The sequence below is a fragment of the Stegodyphus dumicola genome, chromosome 3, assembly GCF_044657685.1.
Source record: "Stegodyphus dumicola isolate Sdum_Otavi_A_Nest chromosome 3, ASM4465768v1".
Taxonomy (NCBI): Eukaryota; Metazoa; Arthropoda; class Arachnida; order Araneae; family Eresidae; genus Stegodyphus; species Stegodyphus dumicola.
In genome coordinates, this window is record NC_140770.1 from 184,672,331 (window position 1) to 184,694,019 (window position 21,689).

The window sequence follows — 21,689 nt, forward strand, 5'->3', positions numbered from 1 at the left end:
ACTTACTAAAGCTGCATTGAAGTTAATTTTTATACTCAAGACACGCTAATCAAACTCATATATATTTAAAGATGTTGATGATGGCAAACATATTCAAAACAAATTTGTCTTAAAATGCTATTATTAAAAAATTGGGTACTATTCCGTTTTGAGGACCGTATAATATTGACAAACTATTGTTGATGACAGTGCCGCCAAAAATAATTGCGACAACCCTAATGCAAGAATGGAAGTATAATAATAAATAACTATCTGAGATTACTGTTTTAATTTAGATGAAAGGTTAATTTCATATACTTATTTTTTATTACTATAATTTATATAAATAAAGCTAAACATAACTGAATGGAAGCATAAGAGTAAATAACTTTTTCAGATCATTATTATAATTTATATAAAAAAAAAAGGCTAAACATAACTGAATGGATTCCTGCATCGCCATTTCGCTACAGAGTTATCTCTAAAGCATATTTTTTATCTCATTGGTTATTCAAACATAATTTTCTGTAATGAATGATGCCTTTTCTTTGAAAAAATTCTATTGCAGACTTTTGGGTTATGGGTAATTCCCAAATTGTTAAATCCATAGCATATCAAAAAAGGATTTAAAAATAAAACTAGTACTTCAATGGCGTCTTAAGAAACATAGAATTATCTACACTTACGCAATTTGAAATCAGCACGTAAGCTAGATTTGGCGTGCTGTTAAATGGGCGCGTTTGCTAGATTTGGCATTTTTACGCATACATTTTCGCGGCAGTTTTTTTACGGTCCTCAAAACGGAAAAATATCAAAAATTGTGTACAAAAGAAAAGATATAATATACAGTACAGAGTCCGTAATCCGGATCTCAAAGCCACAAACTTAGGCATGCACGTCTAATGCGCGTGTCCACTACACATGCACGTAAAGCCAGCGTTTACCCATGCGTGCTTCCGATAGTGAAGAAAGTAACAAAGAACGTTATTGAAAACGAAAAAATTTCAATTGACAAGTTAGTCGGTATTCTCGACACAGCAATTACAAGACTTAAACAGTGGAACTTTGTAACTGAATAAGAAATTGTGCCTGTTTATAGAATTAAAGAGAAAGTATTAGCACAAAAAATGAAGCAACTTAAACAACTTACATTGAAAAAAATGTTTACTAAAGTAATATAAATATTAATTTTTTTTGTAAATTTTGATACCTTTTAGATCATAATTACTCTTTATTTCATAAATTATGGTTTCATATTTTTAATTGTATAATTTCTGCATGCCATCTTACCAGATTTAAATTGATGATCTATAATCCGGAATTGCCGAAGTCCTGACAAGTCTGGATTATGGACTTTGTACTGTATATATTAATGTAAACACTTGGAAAATGCATTGTTTAAACACTGTCAAGGTATTGAAATAGCTCAGAATTCAAATGGGCAAAAGGGAAGGTTAAATTAAATTGACAGAATTTTAAAAACCGCACTTTTCTTAGACGGCAGATACTGAGAACTGAAGTTGATACAAAGTATATTATCACCAATATATCATTCAGTTAACTATAAATTTTTGGATAGCTAGTGGAAATAGAATCAAACTCCTTTGCAGCGTGAATATCACAATTACCTGTAGAAAGATATAATAATTTTAATTCAAATCAGCACAATTCTTTCGGGTCCACTATGTGTGTGTGTCTTAGTTTTCATTCCGTGGAAATTAAATTTTCAAATTTAAATAGTAGAACTGGGAGAAACTGAAACTATTCTTCATATCGGAAAAGTTTGACTGGGAGATAAATCTCAAACATTTAAATTGCAAAATGAATTAAGAAAATTTCAAAATGAAAAAATAAATAAATAAAACAATCTTCAATAAAATGAGGAAATTTTGAAACTAAAGATACGAATGCCACTGTTTTTCCTTTCATCAATGAAGCATACTTCATTAAGATATGAACATTTCAAAAGTATAAATCAAAGAAAAAATTTATAAAGTTTATATTAAATGAATGTAACCGATTAGACCATTTGCAAATTATTTCTTGGTCGCTATATCATAGGCATGGATTAGTTCAAATAAAAAAAAATGTCCTGAGAAAATATTTTCTTGAAGAACAGCATAGGAAAGGAATTATACATACTTATATATTTTATTTTTAAACATCTATCAACTACCACTAATAATCATATAGACATAAAATTCATAAATGTAAACTAATGAAAAAAGAAGACTTGCAAAAAATAATATTACAAAAGGGAAAACACAAATGTTTACCGTTTGGCTTGATGGATACAATGGATAATATTTAGGAAAATATGAAGTTAATGTACGACGCTGGCGTAGTATCTAAAATTTAAAAAATATAATCACTACCTATTTACAAATATACTTAACATTAGTTCATGTGAAATACTGACAGAAAAATCGTTAAATAAGAGGTTTCTGTTAATTAATGCGAAAATAATCTGGAAAAATAATAAAAGAGCAATGCCAGCCTTGTTTATTGTGTTCACATTTTAAATAAAATATTGGTAACTATCAAATTCCTAAAATTCAATGCATTCAAGCATAATAAAACTATGCTTATATTGTAATGATATGCATATCATAGCAAAATTAAGATTTTTACAAACATGATAAAAGAAACATTTTAGTCATAAAATATGATTTTTGTAAATGTATTAAGTTAATGATTTACAGATTACCACATTTACTAATGCATTTCACTCAGTTTTCCACTAATTTTAATCCCTGAAAAGTAACTGATGAGAAATAGCATAGTGTACTCTTGTGTTTGCATGTTAACTTATGAAGGTAAAAGGCATGTGCTACAAAATGTATAATAATTAATTGCTACTTACTGTCTTCTATCAATTTTGAAATATATTTCAATGTTATACTTCTCTATCAATTTCTTGGACTATAAGTAAAAGCAAATTAAATATGGAATTTCTTAATACTGATAAGACTAAAAATAAATTTTAAAAGAAACTGAGAAGGGAGAAATTTGTGGAGTTCACCTCTGGTATCTATGACAATCTACTGCAACTAGTGGCTGCAGATGAGTAAAAAGACAATGGGACAATACTAAATACTTGTAGACATTTTGTACTTTTGAAAGGAAAACATATGCCCATTCTAAAAGAGTATAAAGCTGTCTTATATTTCCCCCCTTTTTTTTCTTATCAAGATCTCCAGGAGACAATCTCTTAATATGCCAGAATGCTTCAAATGATGACATTAGAAATAATTCAATGCCTAGATTAGGGATGTACAACCTTTTTAGCAGAAGGGCCACTAATAGAAACAAGTTCGTTGCTGAAGGCCAATAGCATATGGAAAATATTTTCCATAATCTCCCATACGCTTTTCCCTTGCATGTGCTACTGGGGTCAAAACACACAGTTCAGCTTGAAAAAAAATACAGTTTATGGTATTTTTGATATATTTGGTTGAAAGTTAGTTGTTGATATTCTTAAGACAGATTGCAAATGTTGATCTGTCAGTTTATTTCTTAATTTTGACTTATTTAGATTCAGAGAGAAAATGTTTGTTCACATATATAAGTGCTTACAAACATCTTCCTGCATTATTTGTTAAGCGCAAAAATTTGACAGGTAGAGTTCAATAAAAGTCCAGAATAATAAGTAGTCACAATAAAAGTCCAGTCACAGAATTTGGATTTGCACAAGTCAGAAGTTTTTAAGTCGACGAGTTCTATTTCAACATCTTTTGGAGCTTCTTCGACTACAACAGAAAATGGATACCCGAACAGTTTAAATTTAACCTTATGCAACTCAAAGTCTGCAAATTGCTTTTCAAAAGAAATAAGCAGCTTCTTTACTTGATCTGAATTGTTTGATCTCAGTTTTTTATCAGGAAAATTTTATTTGAGTTTCTTCAGGTAAGAAAAATTGACAAAATTTTGACAGTTAAGCTGCTTTGAGAATAGCTGGAGTTTTAGTTTGAAAGCAGATGCTGCATTGATGAATTGGTTTTTACCCATCAATTTTTTGTTTAGATCATTCAGATGGATCAACTAAAAATCTCACATCAACTAAAAATGCTAAGTCACATTTGAAAGAACATCCTAGTTTGCTTGCTATTTTCTTCAAGGAATGGTATTATTTCATGAATCAAATCAGCAAACCTTTTCAAAGCCTCTCCACGGCTCAACCATCATACTTCAGTGTAATACATGAGATCACTATGTCTTGAAAGTTGTTCTAGGATTTCCTTAAACTGCCTGTGGTTTAAACAATGTGAGCGAATAAAATTGGTTGTATCGCTCACTACTTTCATTAGGCGGTCAAATCCTAGTTCTTTCACCCATAGCTGTTCTTGGTGTATGATTCAATGACACCCAAGCAAATCTTTTCCTCTATCATTTAAATGGTTTCTCGGTAGACTCACCATGCCATTCTGAATTTCAATCATGATTAGAGGTCCATCAGTAGTGAAACTAACAAGTTTGTTCGTATCAAAATTATGTGCAGAACACAAATTTAAAACTGAGGATAAAATATCAGTTCCCAGTTGTTTGCCCCTTCATTGAACTCATTCCAACAAGTTCTTCAGTTACTTCAAAATTTTCAGAAATTCCTTTGAAAAACAAAAGAAGTTGAGCTGTTGAAGTAATAATATCTGTTGAATCATCAGCTGCTAGAGAAAAGTACTTAAATTTGGTGGCCGCATTCTGTAACTGTTCAGTAACATCATCAGATAAATTTTCAATTCTTTGAATTGTCTTTCTGCTGAGACTCACATTTTAAAATTTTTTCGTAACTTCAGGGCATACTTTCTCAGAAGCCAACAATATACATTCATTTGCAAAATCGCCATCAGTAAATGGGCAGCAACTTTTAGCAATTAAGGCTACAATTCTCAAACTAACCTCAACAAAGTTATCTAACTGTGAAGATGCCTTTGTAAATACGTAGGTCAGTCAGAAAGTTCGTTGCACTACTGCGTAAATATGTTCCATCTAAGACTATTTGGATGATACTGTGTGACAACACTTCAGACATGTACCTTTATCGCGTGACGTAGCGGCTTCCCTGAGGCAAGTTTAGTTTTTCTGATAATCAATCGTAAACATGTCTCGACAGCTGCAAATAGCGTCCAAATTGGAAATGCTTGCAGTGATTCGTTTTTTGTGGGCAAAAAGGTGCAACTGCACTGAAATTTATGGGCAGTTGCATGAAGTGTTTGGTGAAAATGCAATGTCAAGTCAAGCAAAATGGTGCAATATGTTTGAGAAAGGAGGCACAGATATTGACGATGCTGAGCGCAAAGGAAGATGAACTGCAACAAATTCTGAAATTGCTGCTCACGTGAATGAATGCATTCTTGCAAACAGATGCATAACGACAGACAAAATCTCAAATGAACTGGATATTTCTCATGGAAGTAAGCATAAAATTATTGCCGATCACCTTAAATTTTGTAAAGTTTGTGCTGGATGGGTGCCACGTCTATTGATGGACGAACATAAAGGAAAGCGTTTTGAAAGTGCATTTGCATTTCTGCAACATTACCAAACAAAAGGGGATGAGTTTTTTGACAAAATTGTGACTGGAGATGAAACTTGGATTCACCACTTCTCACCTGAAATGAAACGCAGCTCGCTCAAGTGAAAACATTGCAATTCCCTGACACGAACAACGTGTCAAACTGTTTCATCTGTTTCTTATTGTGAAATATCAAAACGATTGCAGAAATCACTTAAAAATCGACGGCGACGTAAAATATCAAAAGGCACTGTGTTCCTGCATGACAATGCAAGACAAAATCCAGCAAAACAAACATGCGATTCTGAAACATTTTAAGTGGGAAGTGTGGAATCACCCTCCTTATAGCCCAGACCTTTCACCTCCTGACTTACATGTTTGGTCCCATGAAACAAGAATTTTTAAAGCGGAGGTACCATTCGGATGCTAAAGTGAAAGCTGCAGCCCAATAATGGTTATCAGACATTGGACGGGATTTCTTTGCAGAAGGCATCAAAAAACTTGTACCACGCCTCGAAAAATACTTTAACGGAGGTAATAATGTTGAAAAGTAGATTTTGAATGGAACTTTAAGATATAAATAAAGTTATTGTAAAATTTTACTCCTGTTTTGTTTTCTTAGGCAGTGCAACTAACTTTTTGACTGACCCTCGTACATTCCTTTGAGCAACAAGAGAAAGGTGAAGGTATCCAATTTTACGATTTCGATCCTCTCCCCCAAGCTTTGGAAATGTTGACTGTTTTGTGTCCTAGTATCACTTAATGTTATACTCCTTGCAAACACTTATCGTAAAATTACATATCAAGCATGTAATTCTATTATTTTGCTCCACAAAGTCCAGGCCTCCGAAAATTTCCTGTTATCATCCGCTAACTTTTTTTTTTTTTTTTTGCATCCATTCATCATGGCAACTATCAAAACCTCGTGGAATAAAAATTGCAAAAATTCTATGTTGGTTCCACTTTCAAAATAATATTTAAATAGAAAAATGTAATATTCAAAACATGAAACTTCTTAATGGTCTTGAAAAGAAAAATAAACACACGTGATAAAACAATGTATAGTCATGAAGCCAAAAGAGAAACGATGGCAAGCAAATCAATGCACCACTTCAGATCCGAGCAAATATCTTTCTCTTCCACTTTACTAGCGCACAACACTCATGCTACATCACACCACAGACTCTTTCTCAATCTTCTAAAGGTGTTGGTCCTACAGGCTAGAAACAATTTTCGTGTTCATGCAGTGGATACGTGCTTTGGTTAATGCCGGGAACTTATCTCAGTGCCAAATCTCACTGCGAGGTGACAGAATAGAATGAGTAATGAAGGGGTGTGGTGAAATGTTTTTGCTCGCAACCCCTTCTAGAGACAACTAATACGTCAAATCGCAACAAAAGTTTGAAAAGGTCTTGGCGGGCCACGGGCTATGCATCTGTATAGATGGTGCTTGTCATCTTTTTATTCCATGTCAGTTACTTTACTAAACATTTTATAAATGGAATGGGAGGTTTATGAAGAGATGAATGAATGTCCTTGAAAGGTAATCGTAAAGACTACTAATTTTGAGATTTTATAAGCACTAGTTATTCTTGCAAAACAGCTGTTTTTCTGAATTCAGGAATTAAGATGAAAATTATGCATGTAAATTAAAAGGTTGCAAACCATATGCTGAAAAAGGTAGAGAAGAATATAACAGTAATTTTGGTAGATTGTAATACAAATATATTGTTAAATTTAGTATGATGGAAATTCATTTCATTGGAAAAATTTATTACATGAAAAAATATACCTAAGTTTATTAAAGAAACGTTCTGTGTTTTCCTGCATGTTATGAAGTCCTCTCATTGAACTCCTAAGTGATAAATCTTTATATCCATATAAGAAAATGAAGAATAAAAATTTCTCTATATTAATAATTTTAAACTGGGGAAAAAAAGAATTATGTAACTGTGTGGATTCAGAACAAAAATAGAAGTATTTACAACATTTTTTAAAAATATATGGATACTAATATGCTTTCAAAAAATTTCCTTTGAACTTCCTCTGACTTTCAAGTATAGAATAGATTTCAGAGAAGTAAGTTTATTTTCCAGAACAGTTTTCTTCATATAAAAAATATACATAAAATGAAAATAAAAATGAAATCCTTACTTTCAGTGCAGGTAGTAATCACCATTCAAATCTACGATTTTCTGCCAACAAGTAAATGATAGCTCTAATTTGGTAGCGTGATAGTTCTATTTCAGGCACCTTGTACTTAATGATAATGACATGTTTTTAATAATTTCACGATACAATGTTCTAAAACAAGTCTCTTTTTTTCAAATGGCAAAAATCGTTTGAGAAAATATGATTAAATATGGCAACACAAACTGTGCGAACGAGATTTGTGGTGGCAGGAAACCTTGTTAAAACCCGATATTATCTGCCAAGATAATACTTAAACTGTATTTAAAATTCATAAAATGTATAACTTTAATTGTAATAGTTAAGATTTAAACTATAGTACATACATGCCCTTTTTAATAAGATAGCAATGAATGTCTAACTACAAAGAAGGTGTTACTATCACAGCAGCTCTAAAATATTAAATAGGTTGCGCTAATTTTACGAAAGCTGTGGTATAAAGAAAGATTAATGAAAGGAGATTAATACATAACAAGGAATGAAACACTATATATTTCAGTGCACATGGTTGAAAGATAAAAGCCAAAACAATACACTTTTTTATAAAGGCTTTACAGACCAATAAGGTATTTTCTCCCACCTTTTTACATTCTTCTGTGGTGAAACAGTAGCACAGCACGTATTTGAGAGGTCCAGCTTTGGGTCCTGGCGAGGGCATTGCTCATTTTTCATGTCTCCTGCTTCAAAATAACCTAATGCTCTACAGTAGCACCCAAACTGAAAGGCAGTGGATGATGATTCTTACCACCAAGATTTGGCGATAGGGTCACCTAATCTCCAGTAGCCCTTTAAAAAAGAGGGAGTATATAAGGTAATTTCTCCCTCCTTTCTGCATGCCTTTGTGGTGTAAAAGTAGCTACTCGGCGTGTGTTTGAGAGGCCTAGGTTCAAATCCCACAGAGAGCATTGCTAATTTTTCATGTCTCCTGTTTCAAAAATAATCTAATAGCTCTACAGCCCAAACATGAATTACACAATTGATACCAAAAGCTGATCATGTGATATAACTATCAGATTTCTGAAGGGTACAAAATAATATCATTTGAATTATAATAAGAGCTCTAAAATAGTATCAAGTGCTTCCAAAGTTCTCTAAAAACTGTTTTATTTAAACATATACTGTACTCTCAGGTTTAGCAATAGTAAACAAGCATATATACAAACTCTTTTTTAATTCTATATAGTTTTGCTCATTATCATTAACATTAAATACTCTGCATGATTTCTATTACTGGATTTCTTTCAAAATCTTTGCACAAGACAAATACTAACAAAAGCCAGTTTCTTTTCGGTAAGAGCATGTATTATATAATTTTGCTGTGCTAGAGTTTCTGTTTGATGTTGCATTAAAAAACATGAAAATTTTTAAACACATTTGATCCTGTTAAAATTTCATTAATGAATGCATTGTCTGCTAGCATTTGGAACTCTGCTTGAAACACAGCTGGAACCAGATTATATTTTAATGGTTATACCTTAATGTACAACCTTTCAGCCCGAGAGCCACATTAATAAATTCACAAAGATCTGCCACATATCTGTCAAAAAAATACTGCAGTCAGAAAATTTATATAAAAGAGGGAGGTTTGTTTTGCGAGACTACAATTGACTCTAATAATTTGCGAGACTACAATTGACTCTAATAATTTGCGAGACTACAATTGACTCTAATCTATTGATGAGATAATGTTACAGATTTCTAAATATATATACATTGGTTCCAAAAAGTCAAATGGATATTGAATTAAAATGTTCTGCAACTTTTTTTAACTATGAAATAAGTATAAAGATAATACTTAAGTATCGTAGTTACAAAAGTATAAATTTTTTAACGATGTTACAAAATGCATTTACAATAAGGAAAAAAAACTTGCATTACTGGCAGGAGATGGTAGTTACTTTAGTTTCAATATGAAATTTGACATTATTTTCGTTTGATTAAAGCTTCAATATCTGTGTTTAATCTGTGTTGTTGCAATTCGTAAAGTTTCCTCCAAATGTTTGTCTGTCAGCCATGTTCTTGTTTTTGATTTTAGGATTTTCATTTTACTAAAAGGGCTGTTCACATATGTAGATACTGCCAAAGATAGAAGACATGAAGAGTGCATGTTTACGAATTCCTGGATACTCGTCTTTGGTCACGTACTTCAAATAAAAATCAATTAATGTAGGATTTTCAAGAAACTTGCATTTTACTGCAGAGTCACAATGTAAATCTATAAATTCTAATTGAAGTTCAGGCAGAACACTTCCAACGTTTACTGAAAATGGAAAGGAGAACATTCTCATAAAAATTTCATTTTCATGAAAATCGGCTTTTGAATTTCTCTTTCAAATTTGAAATGCATTATACATAATTATTTGAATTCCATGTTGTAGAGCTCTTCACACCATCAATTTTGGAAAGTGAGTGGAATTCTTATTTAGCAACTGACTTTCCAACAGGATTAATTTTGTCTCAAAAACTTTCACAAAGTAATAAAGATTATGAACAAGTAGATCTTTTCCCAGTAAGTGGTAGTTCAGTGAGTGAGTGAGAGTAAAATTATTGGCACAAAACCCAAAAATGATTATATTGCACCAAACACGAGGTAGATGAAATCATGAATGAATGATGCTTTGAAATTGTTTACCAAATCCAGAGGATTAAGTCATATAAAAACAAGGTAAAAGCACACATTAAAATACAATACACAATCTTCAAAACAGATTACATTAGATAATAAAAGCCAGTCTGGTTCAGAAGATCTGGTTTCAGATTTGTTTCATTTCATCTACAGAACTATTGCTGAGGCTTCTATTTTTGCTAACTGTTTTTGGAGGGACATTTTTTAGTTTGCTTGGAATAACCATTTCTTTATTTGTATGACACGTGTTAGATTTTCCTTTTCTTGCTTGCAGTCTGCTGGGTTTTATTTGGTGGAGTCTGTGTATTTATTGAAGTTTGGGTGGCAATGGTACGTGTTGATTTAATGGCATTGGCATATGATTTGTTTGATTAAAGCTGTGTGCTTTGAACTAGACTTCTGGCTTCACACGAGATGTTCCTAGTCACTTTTGCCGTCTGTACTTCCTTTCCTGTTTTCCATTTTGGGCATGAATGGGAAAATGCTGGATGGTCACCCTTGCAATTTATACACAGTGCCGCAGCAGTACAATTATCGCTATTGTGGCCAAACGACGAACATCGAGCTCATATCAGGTTCCCACAACAGGACATCTTGGAATGGCCGAAACGCTAGCACTGGAAGCATCACATAGGGTTTGGAATATAAGGTCTTATGGAGCAATTAAGATATCCAGTCTTGATATTCTCCAGCAGATCAGGCGACTTGAAGGTCAGGATGATGTGTTTCGTGTCAATCAACTGACCTTCCTTATGCATCCACTTTGCAGCACAAACCTTTTGGCCAGCTAACTCGGAAACGAACTCTTCTTCAGGAACAGACAGAAGGTCGACTTCCGAAATTACACAGTGACAATAATTCAATGTCTTATGCGCTGTTACAGTGACATTTGCCTTCCCAAGTTTGGTTATTTGAAGTAAGGAAGCAGACTGGGTGGCCAAAGTTGTATCAATAAGCAAGTCTCTGGACTGGCGACTATATTTCTAGGCTCACCAATATAAAAATGGATGTATTTATTTATCACAAAAGGAGACATCTTTTGCATCTCACCAGAAGGACTAGAGACAACAGGAGGATGTTAGGATTAATTGCATTTGAATCTATACATACTTTTTTAGCAGATTTTTCAGAAGAACTAGCGCTTAGAGCGACGGGACAGACTTCAAAGTCTTTAATTAAATACATTTTTGAATTAGCCATATTGAAGAGAGAAATGATTCGGACGCGGCTGTTCGCTTATGCGTCAAAATTAACTATTATGCTATCAGTGTATCACGGACACTAACAGTAACTAACTACTAGTGTAACTAACTACTAAAAATAGTCTAGAGTATTCATTTATTTAATAAAACATCACTCAGGTATATAACATGTCATTCTTCTTCACTAAGCCTAACTAACTACAGAAACATATTTTCCTAATTCTATAAATTGTTTTGTTGCAATTTCTAAGAAACTAAACTAACAATGAATAATTATTAGTGGCCAAACAACATTAAATAAAAAAAAATTACAGGAAAGTAAGTAAAGTTAAATTGAAGCAGGTATAAAATAAAAAATACATTAATTTAAAATCCAACATCCTCCCACCTTAAGTTATTGAGAAGCAACTTAACCTATTAGAAATACTAAAGAAAAACATAAAAGAACTGAATTAAAGTCCAAACATTTTTAAATTCTAGTCTTTGGTTAGGCCTGACTTCTCTTCCACTCCTGGTTTTTACAGATTTTACATCTTTTTGGCTGTTTTCCACTGAACACCCTTCAACTCTAACTTGTTCAAATCTTTCATTTTTTTAGATCTTCGAACCAATTGCATGAAAGTTCTAATGGAAAAATTCTTGGTATGGGACGTAAAAGTTGTCCACTTGTAGTTTTCAATCGTACCAGTCTAATGACTTTGTCTCTTCCAGGTAACAATTCAATAACAACGGCTAATGGCCACTCAACACATTTAACATTATCACTACCAAGAAGAACTATGTCTCCAAGTTTGATACTTTGCTCATGCTTCTTCGGATCATGTCTTTGAATCAAAAGTCCTAGGTATTCAGATCTGAAACTTTTTCGTATATCTGTGATTAGTTGTTGATGATATTTTAATCTCTTGTTGAGGGAATGCTGATCAATCTCATCCAAATCAGGAGCACCCATCTTTCGGAAATCTTGTAAAAATGAGTTAGGAGATAAAGGAACAAGTTCAGACTCCTTTTCTGAAATATATTTGGTGGTCGTGTGTGCTTAATGCATGATATAATTAAAGAAAATAAGAGTAGACAATCTCCTATAACAAAAGAATATATTAAGCACTAAATTACAATTTAAATTACATTGAAGAGATCAACACAGAGCTCGGAACACAGTTCATGCTACCTTCGCGTACAGTTGTGTGACGAGAAGTCTGACTGAGTAAAGATGTCGCTTTGCTGCTCCGATTAAGAACTGGATTTTACACGTGGCGCCATCTCATGAATAGAAGTTGAAGTATCTGTCGGAACGCCACAGTACTCCCCCCCAAGTACCATCGGTACGTTATAAGTACTTTGGGGTTAAATTTAACTTTTCTTCCAGATCTGGTAGTTTTAGGTTGCTCTTTAACGGGATGTAAGCTTTCTTCCGGGAGTGATGTTGATGAGGAAGTTATTGGATCTTGCATTAGAAATGCTGGTTTGAGATGATCGATTCCAATCACTGATTGTTTGCCATTGCAGATGATGGTGAAATGTTTCGGTGTTCGTTTGACAACTTTGAATGGACCATCATATGAAGGTGTTAAAGTTGGCTTAATTGCATCGTTGCGCACGAATACGTGCGGAGATGTCTCAAGCGCAGGATGTACAAAATAGCTTGGCTGGTTATGCGAAGATGCTGGGGTTGGCGAGATATTGCTCATGGTCTCACGTAAACATTGAAGGAATGTTGGAGGGTCGATAACTGGAGTAGATTCTGGGTGAAAGAATTCACCTGGCAGACGGAGGGTTGCACCATATAACATTTCAGCACAAGTGCTACCAATGTCTTCTTTGAATGCTGTGCGAAGACCAAGCAAGACTAGGGGTAAGGCTTCTGTCCAGTGTGTGCTACTGTGGCACTTCAGACCTTGTTTGAGAGATCGGTGAAAGCGTTCCACCATCCCATTTCCAGATGGATGGTATGGTGTTGTGCGAATATGGCGAATGCCGAGAAGAGAGGTGAGGGATGCGAACAAGTGACATTGAAATTGTCGGCCTTGGTCAGTAGTGATGGTGGTAGGCATGCCAAATCTTGAAAGCCACTGGGAGATGAATGCTCGAGCTACAGTTTCAGCGGATATATTTTCAATAGGAATGGCTTCAGGCCATCTTGTGTACCGATCAATACAAGTGAGGAGGTAAGTGTAACCATTTGAAGGAGGCAATGGGCCAACCAAGTCTAAGTGCACATGATCAAAGCGTCTTGCTGGAAGGTTAAATTGTTGAATGGGGCTGTGAGTGTGACGGGATACTTTACACCGTTGACATCTAATACATGAACGAGTCCATTCTGTGATGTCTTGATTCATTGCTGGCCAGACAAATCTGTCTGCGATCAGCTTTTTGGTGGCACGGATTCCAGGATGTGCCAAATTGTGCACTTCACGTCTAAAATTGACAGGAATATAGGGACGTATTCTATTGTTCTCTATGTCACAGTAAATTTTAAGCGTTGGATCAATGTGCAGCGGTTGTAACTGAAGGGAGGTTTGTGGATTTGAGATTAGGTTCTTGAGTTCCTCATCATGCAATTGAGCTTTTGCAATTTCAGAGAAATCTGGGGTAGTGAGGTTGATATTGTTTACCCGAGACAAGGCATCAGCGACACAATTATCAGTACCAGAGACATATCTGATATCTGTACTAAACTGGGCGATGAAATCCAGATGTCGAAGCTGACGAGGAGAACATGAGTCAAGAGTTTTTCCTAAAAGCGAAGGTTAATGGTCGATGATCGGTGAAAATGATGAAGTCGTGTCCTTCCAAGTTGTGCCGGAAGTATTTAACAGCACAGTACACAGCAAGTAGCTCCCTGTCATATGTGCTGTATTTCCTTTCTGCAGCAGTAAGTTTTCTGGAGAAGAATGCCATTGGGGAAAGTCCTTTAATGGTATGAGCTTGAAGCACTGCTCCTATGGCCGTGTCAGATGCATCTACCATTATAGAGAGCTGATCACTAGGTGAGTGATAAGAAAGTGTGGCTGCATTTGCCAGATCGTGTTTGCATTGCACGAATGCTGCAGATGCAGATTCAGTCCAAGGGACAGCTCGTTGATCGTTTTTTTTGCTATTCTTCAGAAACTCATGTAGGCAGGCTTGTGTTTTTGCGGCATTTGGCAAAAAGCGTCGGTAGAAATTTAACATTGCTAGAAAACGCTTCAGTTCAGAGATGGTTTTGGGCTGAGGTAGGTCGTTAATTGCTTTGACTCTTTCCGGTAAAGGTTTGACTCCATTCTGGGTGATAAGACATCCAAGAAAGGAAACTGAGGGTTGACCAAGTACACATTTGGATGGATTTAGTTTCAATCCATGATCTTTAAGACGAGTGAAAATCTGACGCAGATGTTTAAAATGTTCTTCCGCATCTGTAGATGCAACCAGGATATCATCAAAATATGGGATGCAGAAATCGAGACCAGACAGTACTTGGTGTATGAAACGCTGAAATGTTTGGCCAGCATTGCGAAGGCCAAATGGCATATATATGTACTCAAAGAGACCAAATGGTGTAGTCACTGCGGTCTTGGGCACATCTTCAGCATGCACTGGGATCTGATGATATGCTCTGGCAAGATCGAGGGTAGAAAATATGTTTGTTCCATGAAAAAGATGGGTACAGTCTTGGATATGTGGGACTGGATATCTGTCAGGGACCATGACGGCATTAAGTCGACGATAATCTCCACACGGCCGCCAGTCACCATTAGACTTTTTAACCATGTGAAGTGGACTGGCCCATGGACTTTTAGATGGGCGAATGGTTCCCTGTGCTAGCATGAATTCAAATTCTTTGCGAGCAGCTTTTAGCATCTCTGGAGAAAGACGACGAGGCTTGGAAAATACAGGTGGGCCATGTGTTTCAATGTGATGATACACTTCTGGCTGATGAGTATGCTGCCCTGATTTGGATGGGTTTAAAATGTCAGGGAATTCTGCTAATAACCGATGAAACCGTGTGCTGCCCGATAAAACACTTATGTTGGTAGGTACGTTTGATATGTGAGAAGCTTGGCCCTGTGATGTCAGCTGAGTTGTAGCATCAATTAAGCAATTATTCTTGACATCCACTAGAAGGTGGAAATGTGTCAAGAAGTCGACACCAATAATTGCTTGAGTTACATCCGCAATAATAAAAGGCCAGTTGAAAGTCCGGCGCAAGTTTAAATCAAGTGTCAATAGTTTGGTGCCGTAGTTTGCAATTTGGGTACCATTGGCTGCATACAGTACAAGTTTATTAAGTTGGTGAGCATTTGTTTTAGTTCTCGGGAGCACTGATATGTCAGCTCCAGTATCTACTAGAAAACATAACTGAGTTGAACGATCAGCCAGTACTATTCTGTCGATGTGGCGGACATTCTGTTGGCCAGCAGAAGACCGCCCATTTAGTTTCCCGCTTGTACAAAAGTGCATGGAGGGGCACACTTGCGAGCTTGAGAGCCGAAATGCATATGATAAAAACATATGCCACTTGTGGGTTCTTTGTACTGCGTTCGAGTATTATGACGAGATTGACTCCTGCTTCGGGCACGAAATTTATTACGTGGGCCCTGATTTGATCGATTGTATCTCCGTGAAGCATGAAGACTTGTAGAGAGTTCAGATACTTTTTTGTTCAATTCAGCCACTTGTTGTTCGAGGGATGAACTGCAAGGTGCAGCATTAGCAGCACTGACATAAGCTGGAGTAACAAGTTCATTAATTTTGTCAGCCATTGCTGCTAAACGGGTTAGATCTTCATTGGAAGCAGCAAGAATTATTTGTATGTTATTAGGGAGACGCGAAAGCCATAGTGACTTCAACAAGTCGTCACTAAAATGGCTTCCTGCCAGATCACGCATTCGTGACAGCAAGTATGAAGGTCGCTGATCTCCAAATCACGTCCGGGTCACCACTTTTGGTGGTCGTGTGTGCTTAATGCATGATATAATTAAAGAAAATAAGAGTAGAGAATCTCCTATAACAAAAGAATATATTAAGCACTAAATTACAATTTAAATTATATTGAAGAGATCAACACAGAGCTCGGAACACAGTTCATGCTACCTTCGCGTACAGTTGTGTGACGAGAAGTCTGAGTGAGTAAAGATGTCGCTTTGCTGCTCCGATTAAGAACTGGATTTTACACGTGGCGCCATCTCATGAATAGAAGTTGAAGTATCTGTCAGAACGCCACATATAGGTAAGTGGATGAGAGTTACTAACAAATTCCACATCACACAATACCATTGTCACTTCTTCAAAAGACAGCAGAGGTTTTTCCAAAACTCTTCTAAGAATTTGTTTCATGAATCCAACTAGTCACTCCCAAAAACTGCAACACCAAGAGGCAGTTGGAGGATTGAAAAACCCCTGAATTTTCCTAGCTTTGGTGTATTGAGCAATGAGATTACAATCAACGAGTTTCAAACAATTTGATGCTCCAAAGAAGTTGCTTCCGTTTTCACAACTACAGAAGTACGGCCTCAGCGGGCTATAAACTGACGGAAACACTGAATAAGCCTCTGTAGACAGTGAGGAACTGAGCTCAAAATAGACAGTTCTATACACAGCACATGTACACATGCAAATCTAAGGCTTTGCTTCTCCTCTTAAATACACAGGTCCAGCTATATTAATTCCAATAATTTCAAAAATAGATGCATCTCTTACGCAATTTTCTGGTAATGAAAATATCGGTGCTGTTAAATTTCTCTCTGCGTATCTTAAACAGGTAACACATTTGGATAAAAGAGATCTAATGACTTTTTTCGCGTTTAAAATCCAATAATGTTCTCTTAGAATACTCAACAATATTTGAGCATGAGAGTTCTTCTGGTGTCCTGTTATAATTAACCTTTTGACAGCCTGATGCTCTCCCGGTAAACCAAAAGGATGTTTAAAGTTCTCTGTATCCTTCCGAAATGAATTTTTTGTTTGCAGTCTCATAATTCCTTCTTCGTCCTTGTATGTTGCCAAAGATTCTAATTTTCTTTTGTTTACATGATCAGAAAAGTATTTGTTTTGTATTAATAATATGACTTTCTTTTCTGCGTTTTTGACTTCTTTGTAGGATAATTCTCCAATAATTCGTAAAGACTTTGCATTTAGACAATTAAAGATAAATCTTTTTATCCAAGCAATCAACCATATCACTTTGTCATAGCTTGAAGAATAATAATAGTAGCAACTTGATCCACAATGTCTGCATCCATTTCTCTTTTCATCAATTTTGCAGCTACAAATATATGAGTAACTTAGATAACAGATAGAATAATGCCAATCAGATTTTATTTTTCTCTTTTCCTTAGCTATAGAATGTTCATCAAAATTTTGTTCTGTGATGGGCCAGTTAGAAGAAGGTTCTAATAACCAAGTGGGTCCCTTCCACCATTTGCTTGATAACAGTTGTCTAGCGGAAGATCCTCAAGAAGACAAATCAGCTGGATTCTGAAACCCAGGAAGGTGTTTCCATGCAAGAGGATACGTTAAACTATTTATCTCATTCACTCTGTTCTTCAAAAATACCGTCCAAGATTCTTTACGTTGAATCCACCCTTAAACAAGCGTTGAGTCAGTCCAATAATGCTGTTCAACATCTTTCCATTGAAGCCCTTCCACAACAGATGCACACAATGAGCTCCCATCATAGCAGCCATCGGCTCCAATCGAGGGATAGTGATGGGTTTTACAGAAGCCACTCTAGCTTTGGCTGCTAAGAGATGAACTTGGACATTCTCCAGTGTCTCCACACAAATGTAAACAGCTGCTGCGAAGGCTGAATGACTAGCATCACAAAACGTATGCAGAGAAATGTTTTGTGTACTTGGAGTAATTGAAAAACACCGTGATACGGTCACTTCCTTCAGCAAATGAAGTTCTGAAAACCAGCTCATAAATTCTTCTTTTATATTAGTGCTGACTTCAGTAAGGTATGTTTTCTTTCCACATCTTTTGCAATAACAATTTGGGTATCAGCAAAGCAGGACATAATAAACCAACTGGATCAAACACCTTATGAGTGACAGAAAGAATTATTCTTTTGGACAGTTTCAAATTTATAGCTGTCTAACCAGTCAAGATTTATCATCAACGTACCCTTTTTTTTTTATCCCATAAAAGTCCTAATACAGAAGTAAATGGTTGAGGACCATTATCATTAGTGCATTGCAAGCCACTCAAATTGAATTTTCCTTCACTCAGTATGGCTTGAGACGTCTCAATGAAGGGTAATATATCACAAGTATCATTTAAGCTTGTTGCTCGAAAGAAGAATCTTAACATAATCTTGATTATACCTGGCATCATTCAAATATTTTCCCAAATCATAATCTAAGACTGCTCCCAAAAGAAAAGGGCTGCTCTTTACACCAAAGACCAATATGCTGTGTTGCATTACCTTAATTTCTTTACAGTCACTATCATTCCACCAGAAGAATCTCAAATAGTTTCGTTCTTCCGGCCGAACGCTCACTTGTAAAAAGGCCTTTTCAATATCTGCAATAAAACCATATTTAAATTCTCTAAATATCAGAAGGAGACTTGGAATGAGTTCTAATAAATTGGGACCGGATTCTAGACGCTGGTTCAAAGATGGAGATCCAATTTGCCTAGCAGACGCATCGAACACTGGACGTACTTTAGTGCCATGTTCCTTGACTACAGGTCGGTGAGGAAGAAAGTGCTAGTGTGAAACATGCACCCATCTGTGACATCATCTACTATTTCCAATTCAGTCCACTGTTTAAAGTCCATTGTCTATATGCAATCTGAAGCCCCACAGTCAGCTTTCCCGAAAGCAGGAACTCCTGAAAGCTTATCCCCAAGCCGCTGACCCTAATGACGAGTAACCAGCCGATTGACACTAGTGGGGACAACTAAGTGCCTCCCGTTTCAATCTGAAGCAGAGGCCAAAGCAGTGTGTTGCGGACAGTACCTCGCCCCTCAACTACCAAGACTCTCCTTTCCAGCCTTACAAGTCTCCATGAACCTCCGAAGAGGAAAACCACAAGGGACAATGGAAGGAAAAAGTGTCAGGGCAGAGGAGAGGAAACAGAAGTGAGGATATAGCACTGGGGCTCCAGGATTATGACACCAGTCTCACCAAGAAGATGATCCCCTGAAGGGTACCTCAGGAGTACCTCAGGATTGCCCCACCTGTACTCACAAAAGTGAGCCCCTGAGGGGTAAGTGGTAGTTCAAATCATTGAGATAATGTATAATATTGACAATGTAAAGTTTCTCAACCATTTCTAATCACTGAACTCGTGAATAGATTTCCCTTTAGATTCCATGAGTTGTTGAACTTTGCTCTTCAAAGAAAACAGGCGCTGAAGCATCTTTCCTCGGCTCAAACAACGTACTTCCACGTAATACACAACATCATATTCAGCTTCAAAATCACTCAAAAATTGTTGAAACTGCCTGTGATTATGTCCTTTAGACTGAATGAAGTTACACACTTTTACAACAACATTCAACACATGTTCAAAGTTTGAGAAGGACTTCCTGCACAATTTTCTAGGTGGATGATGCAATGGAAAGTCATCATAATATTATTTCCACTTGTCTTCACATCAGATTTGGTAATGTTGTTACTCTTATTTCCTCTCCAGTCACAGATTTAGCACCATCTATGGTTATAGCAGATACATTACCGAAGTCTAACACACATTTATCCAAAATCTGTGTCAGACTCGAATACAAATCTGTTTCTCGTGTTGTACCTTTAAGTGCAACGATACTGGCTAATTCCTCTATTATTGTGAAGTCTCTATCAACACCACAAATAAAAATGGCTACTTGTGCAGTATCTGTTGCATCTGTTGAATCATTTGCTACAGAATAAAACTCAAATTTTTGCATTTGGATTTTAATTTACCGAATATATCTGTTGCGAGATTCTCTATGTATCTCGCTACTGTCACACCAGAAAAGCTAATATTCAATATGACTTGAGCCTGTGATGGACAAAGCACATCAACTATACTCTGAAGACATTCTTTTACAAATTCTCCATCAGCAAAGGGTTTTCCCCGCTTAGTAATTTTTTCTACTATCATGTAACTAACACGAACACTATTTTCAGATTCTTTATTTTTGCTGCGATGAAGAAAGACTGCTGAAAATTTAGTTTTGATTTTAATTCACTCACCTTATCACTTCAAAAACGACCTTTCAATGCAGAATATTTCTCACTGTGCTTAGTATCATAATGTCTCTTAATATTGTATTCCTTCATCACAGCTAAACTGTCATTATAAAAAGGCAAACTGCCTTACCCTTTATGTACAACAAAAAAATTAAGATCTGATCACTTTTCTTGAAAAAAAAAAATCACACTTTTTCTTCAACTTTTCTCTTTTTGTCATCATGGCTTGCCGTTGTGTACTCACTCATTCAAAGACCATTTAATGCTTCCGAAATTTAGAATATGGAATAAGTGTGAATAACCTAGCTTAAAATCAACTGTAGAAAATCTGCTTATCACCCAAACAGGATGTTTACGATCACCGTTCCCTTTGACAACTGATTGCAATATTAGGAGAAATAGAATTCTAAAATTTATTTCCCCTCCCCTCTATAGTAGCTGCACACTCAAGGTCATCTTTGGCAAAGTATTCATGAAAGATTGACATCTGTTGCAAATCTGTTGGAGACAAGAATCTACACTTTTTATAAAATAGAGATTTTATGAGAAGTCGATTTTTTTTTTCTTATTTTTAAAATTATATAAGATAAAGTGAAATTATTGAAAAATTCGTCATTTTCAGAAAATTTTATCTCAAATAATATCAGGCATGCCAGTAAAATGTTCTAAATATCAAGAATAAGAGGAATTTTTTTTTTTTTTTTTTTTTTTTTTAAATGACAAAAAGCTGACAAGGCAATTTTTCTTGAAATCAAAATTTCTTTAAATTCTTCAATTTTTCTTCAAATTCAAATGTGGGGCCATAAAAATGCTTTTAATCTGCCACTCGTAGCCCATTTCTGTGTGTAGGAAACTGCTTCGAAGTCAAATAACACTTGCAACTTTACGTTTCATATATTGCTGTTGTGAAGAGCTAACATCAGTCAAGTTCAGCAAAAAGCAACTAGGAATGGCCCATAAAACAGTACTGAATTGGAACAATTATCTCTGGAAGATCTGTGTTCTTGAAATGGTGGCAGCAGA

The 21,689-nt window shown here is 35.6% G+C and overlaps 1 protein-coding gene across 8 annotated transcripts in view; it reads right to left on the reverse strand.

Moving 5' to 3' along the window:
- LOC118194673 (uncharacterized) overlaps positions 1–21,689 on the reverse strand; it is an 84,974-nt gene that overhangs the window by 44,411 nt on the left and 18,874 nt on the right. For 4 of the 8 annotated variants that reach the window (XM_085813691.1, XM_035365844.2, XM_085813695.1 and 1 more), the window contains exon 4: positions 2,256–2,327. The exons of 3 other annotated variants lie outside the window; for them this stretch is intronic. In XM_085813691.1, the coding sequence (XP_085669817.1) occupies positions 2,256–2,327 (72 nt within the window). Of the gene's footprint in view, positions 1–2,255; positions 2,328–21,689 lie in introns of those variants that run through there. One more of the 8 variants, XM_035365845.2, reaches the window with a different exon arrangement.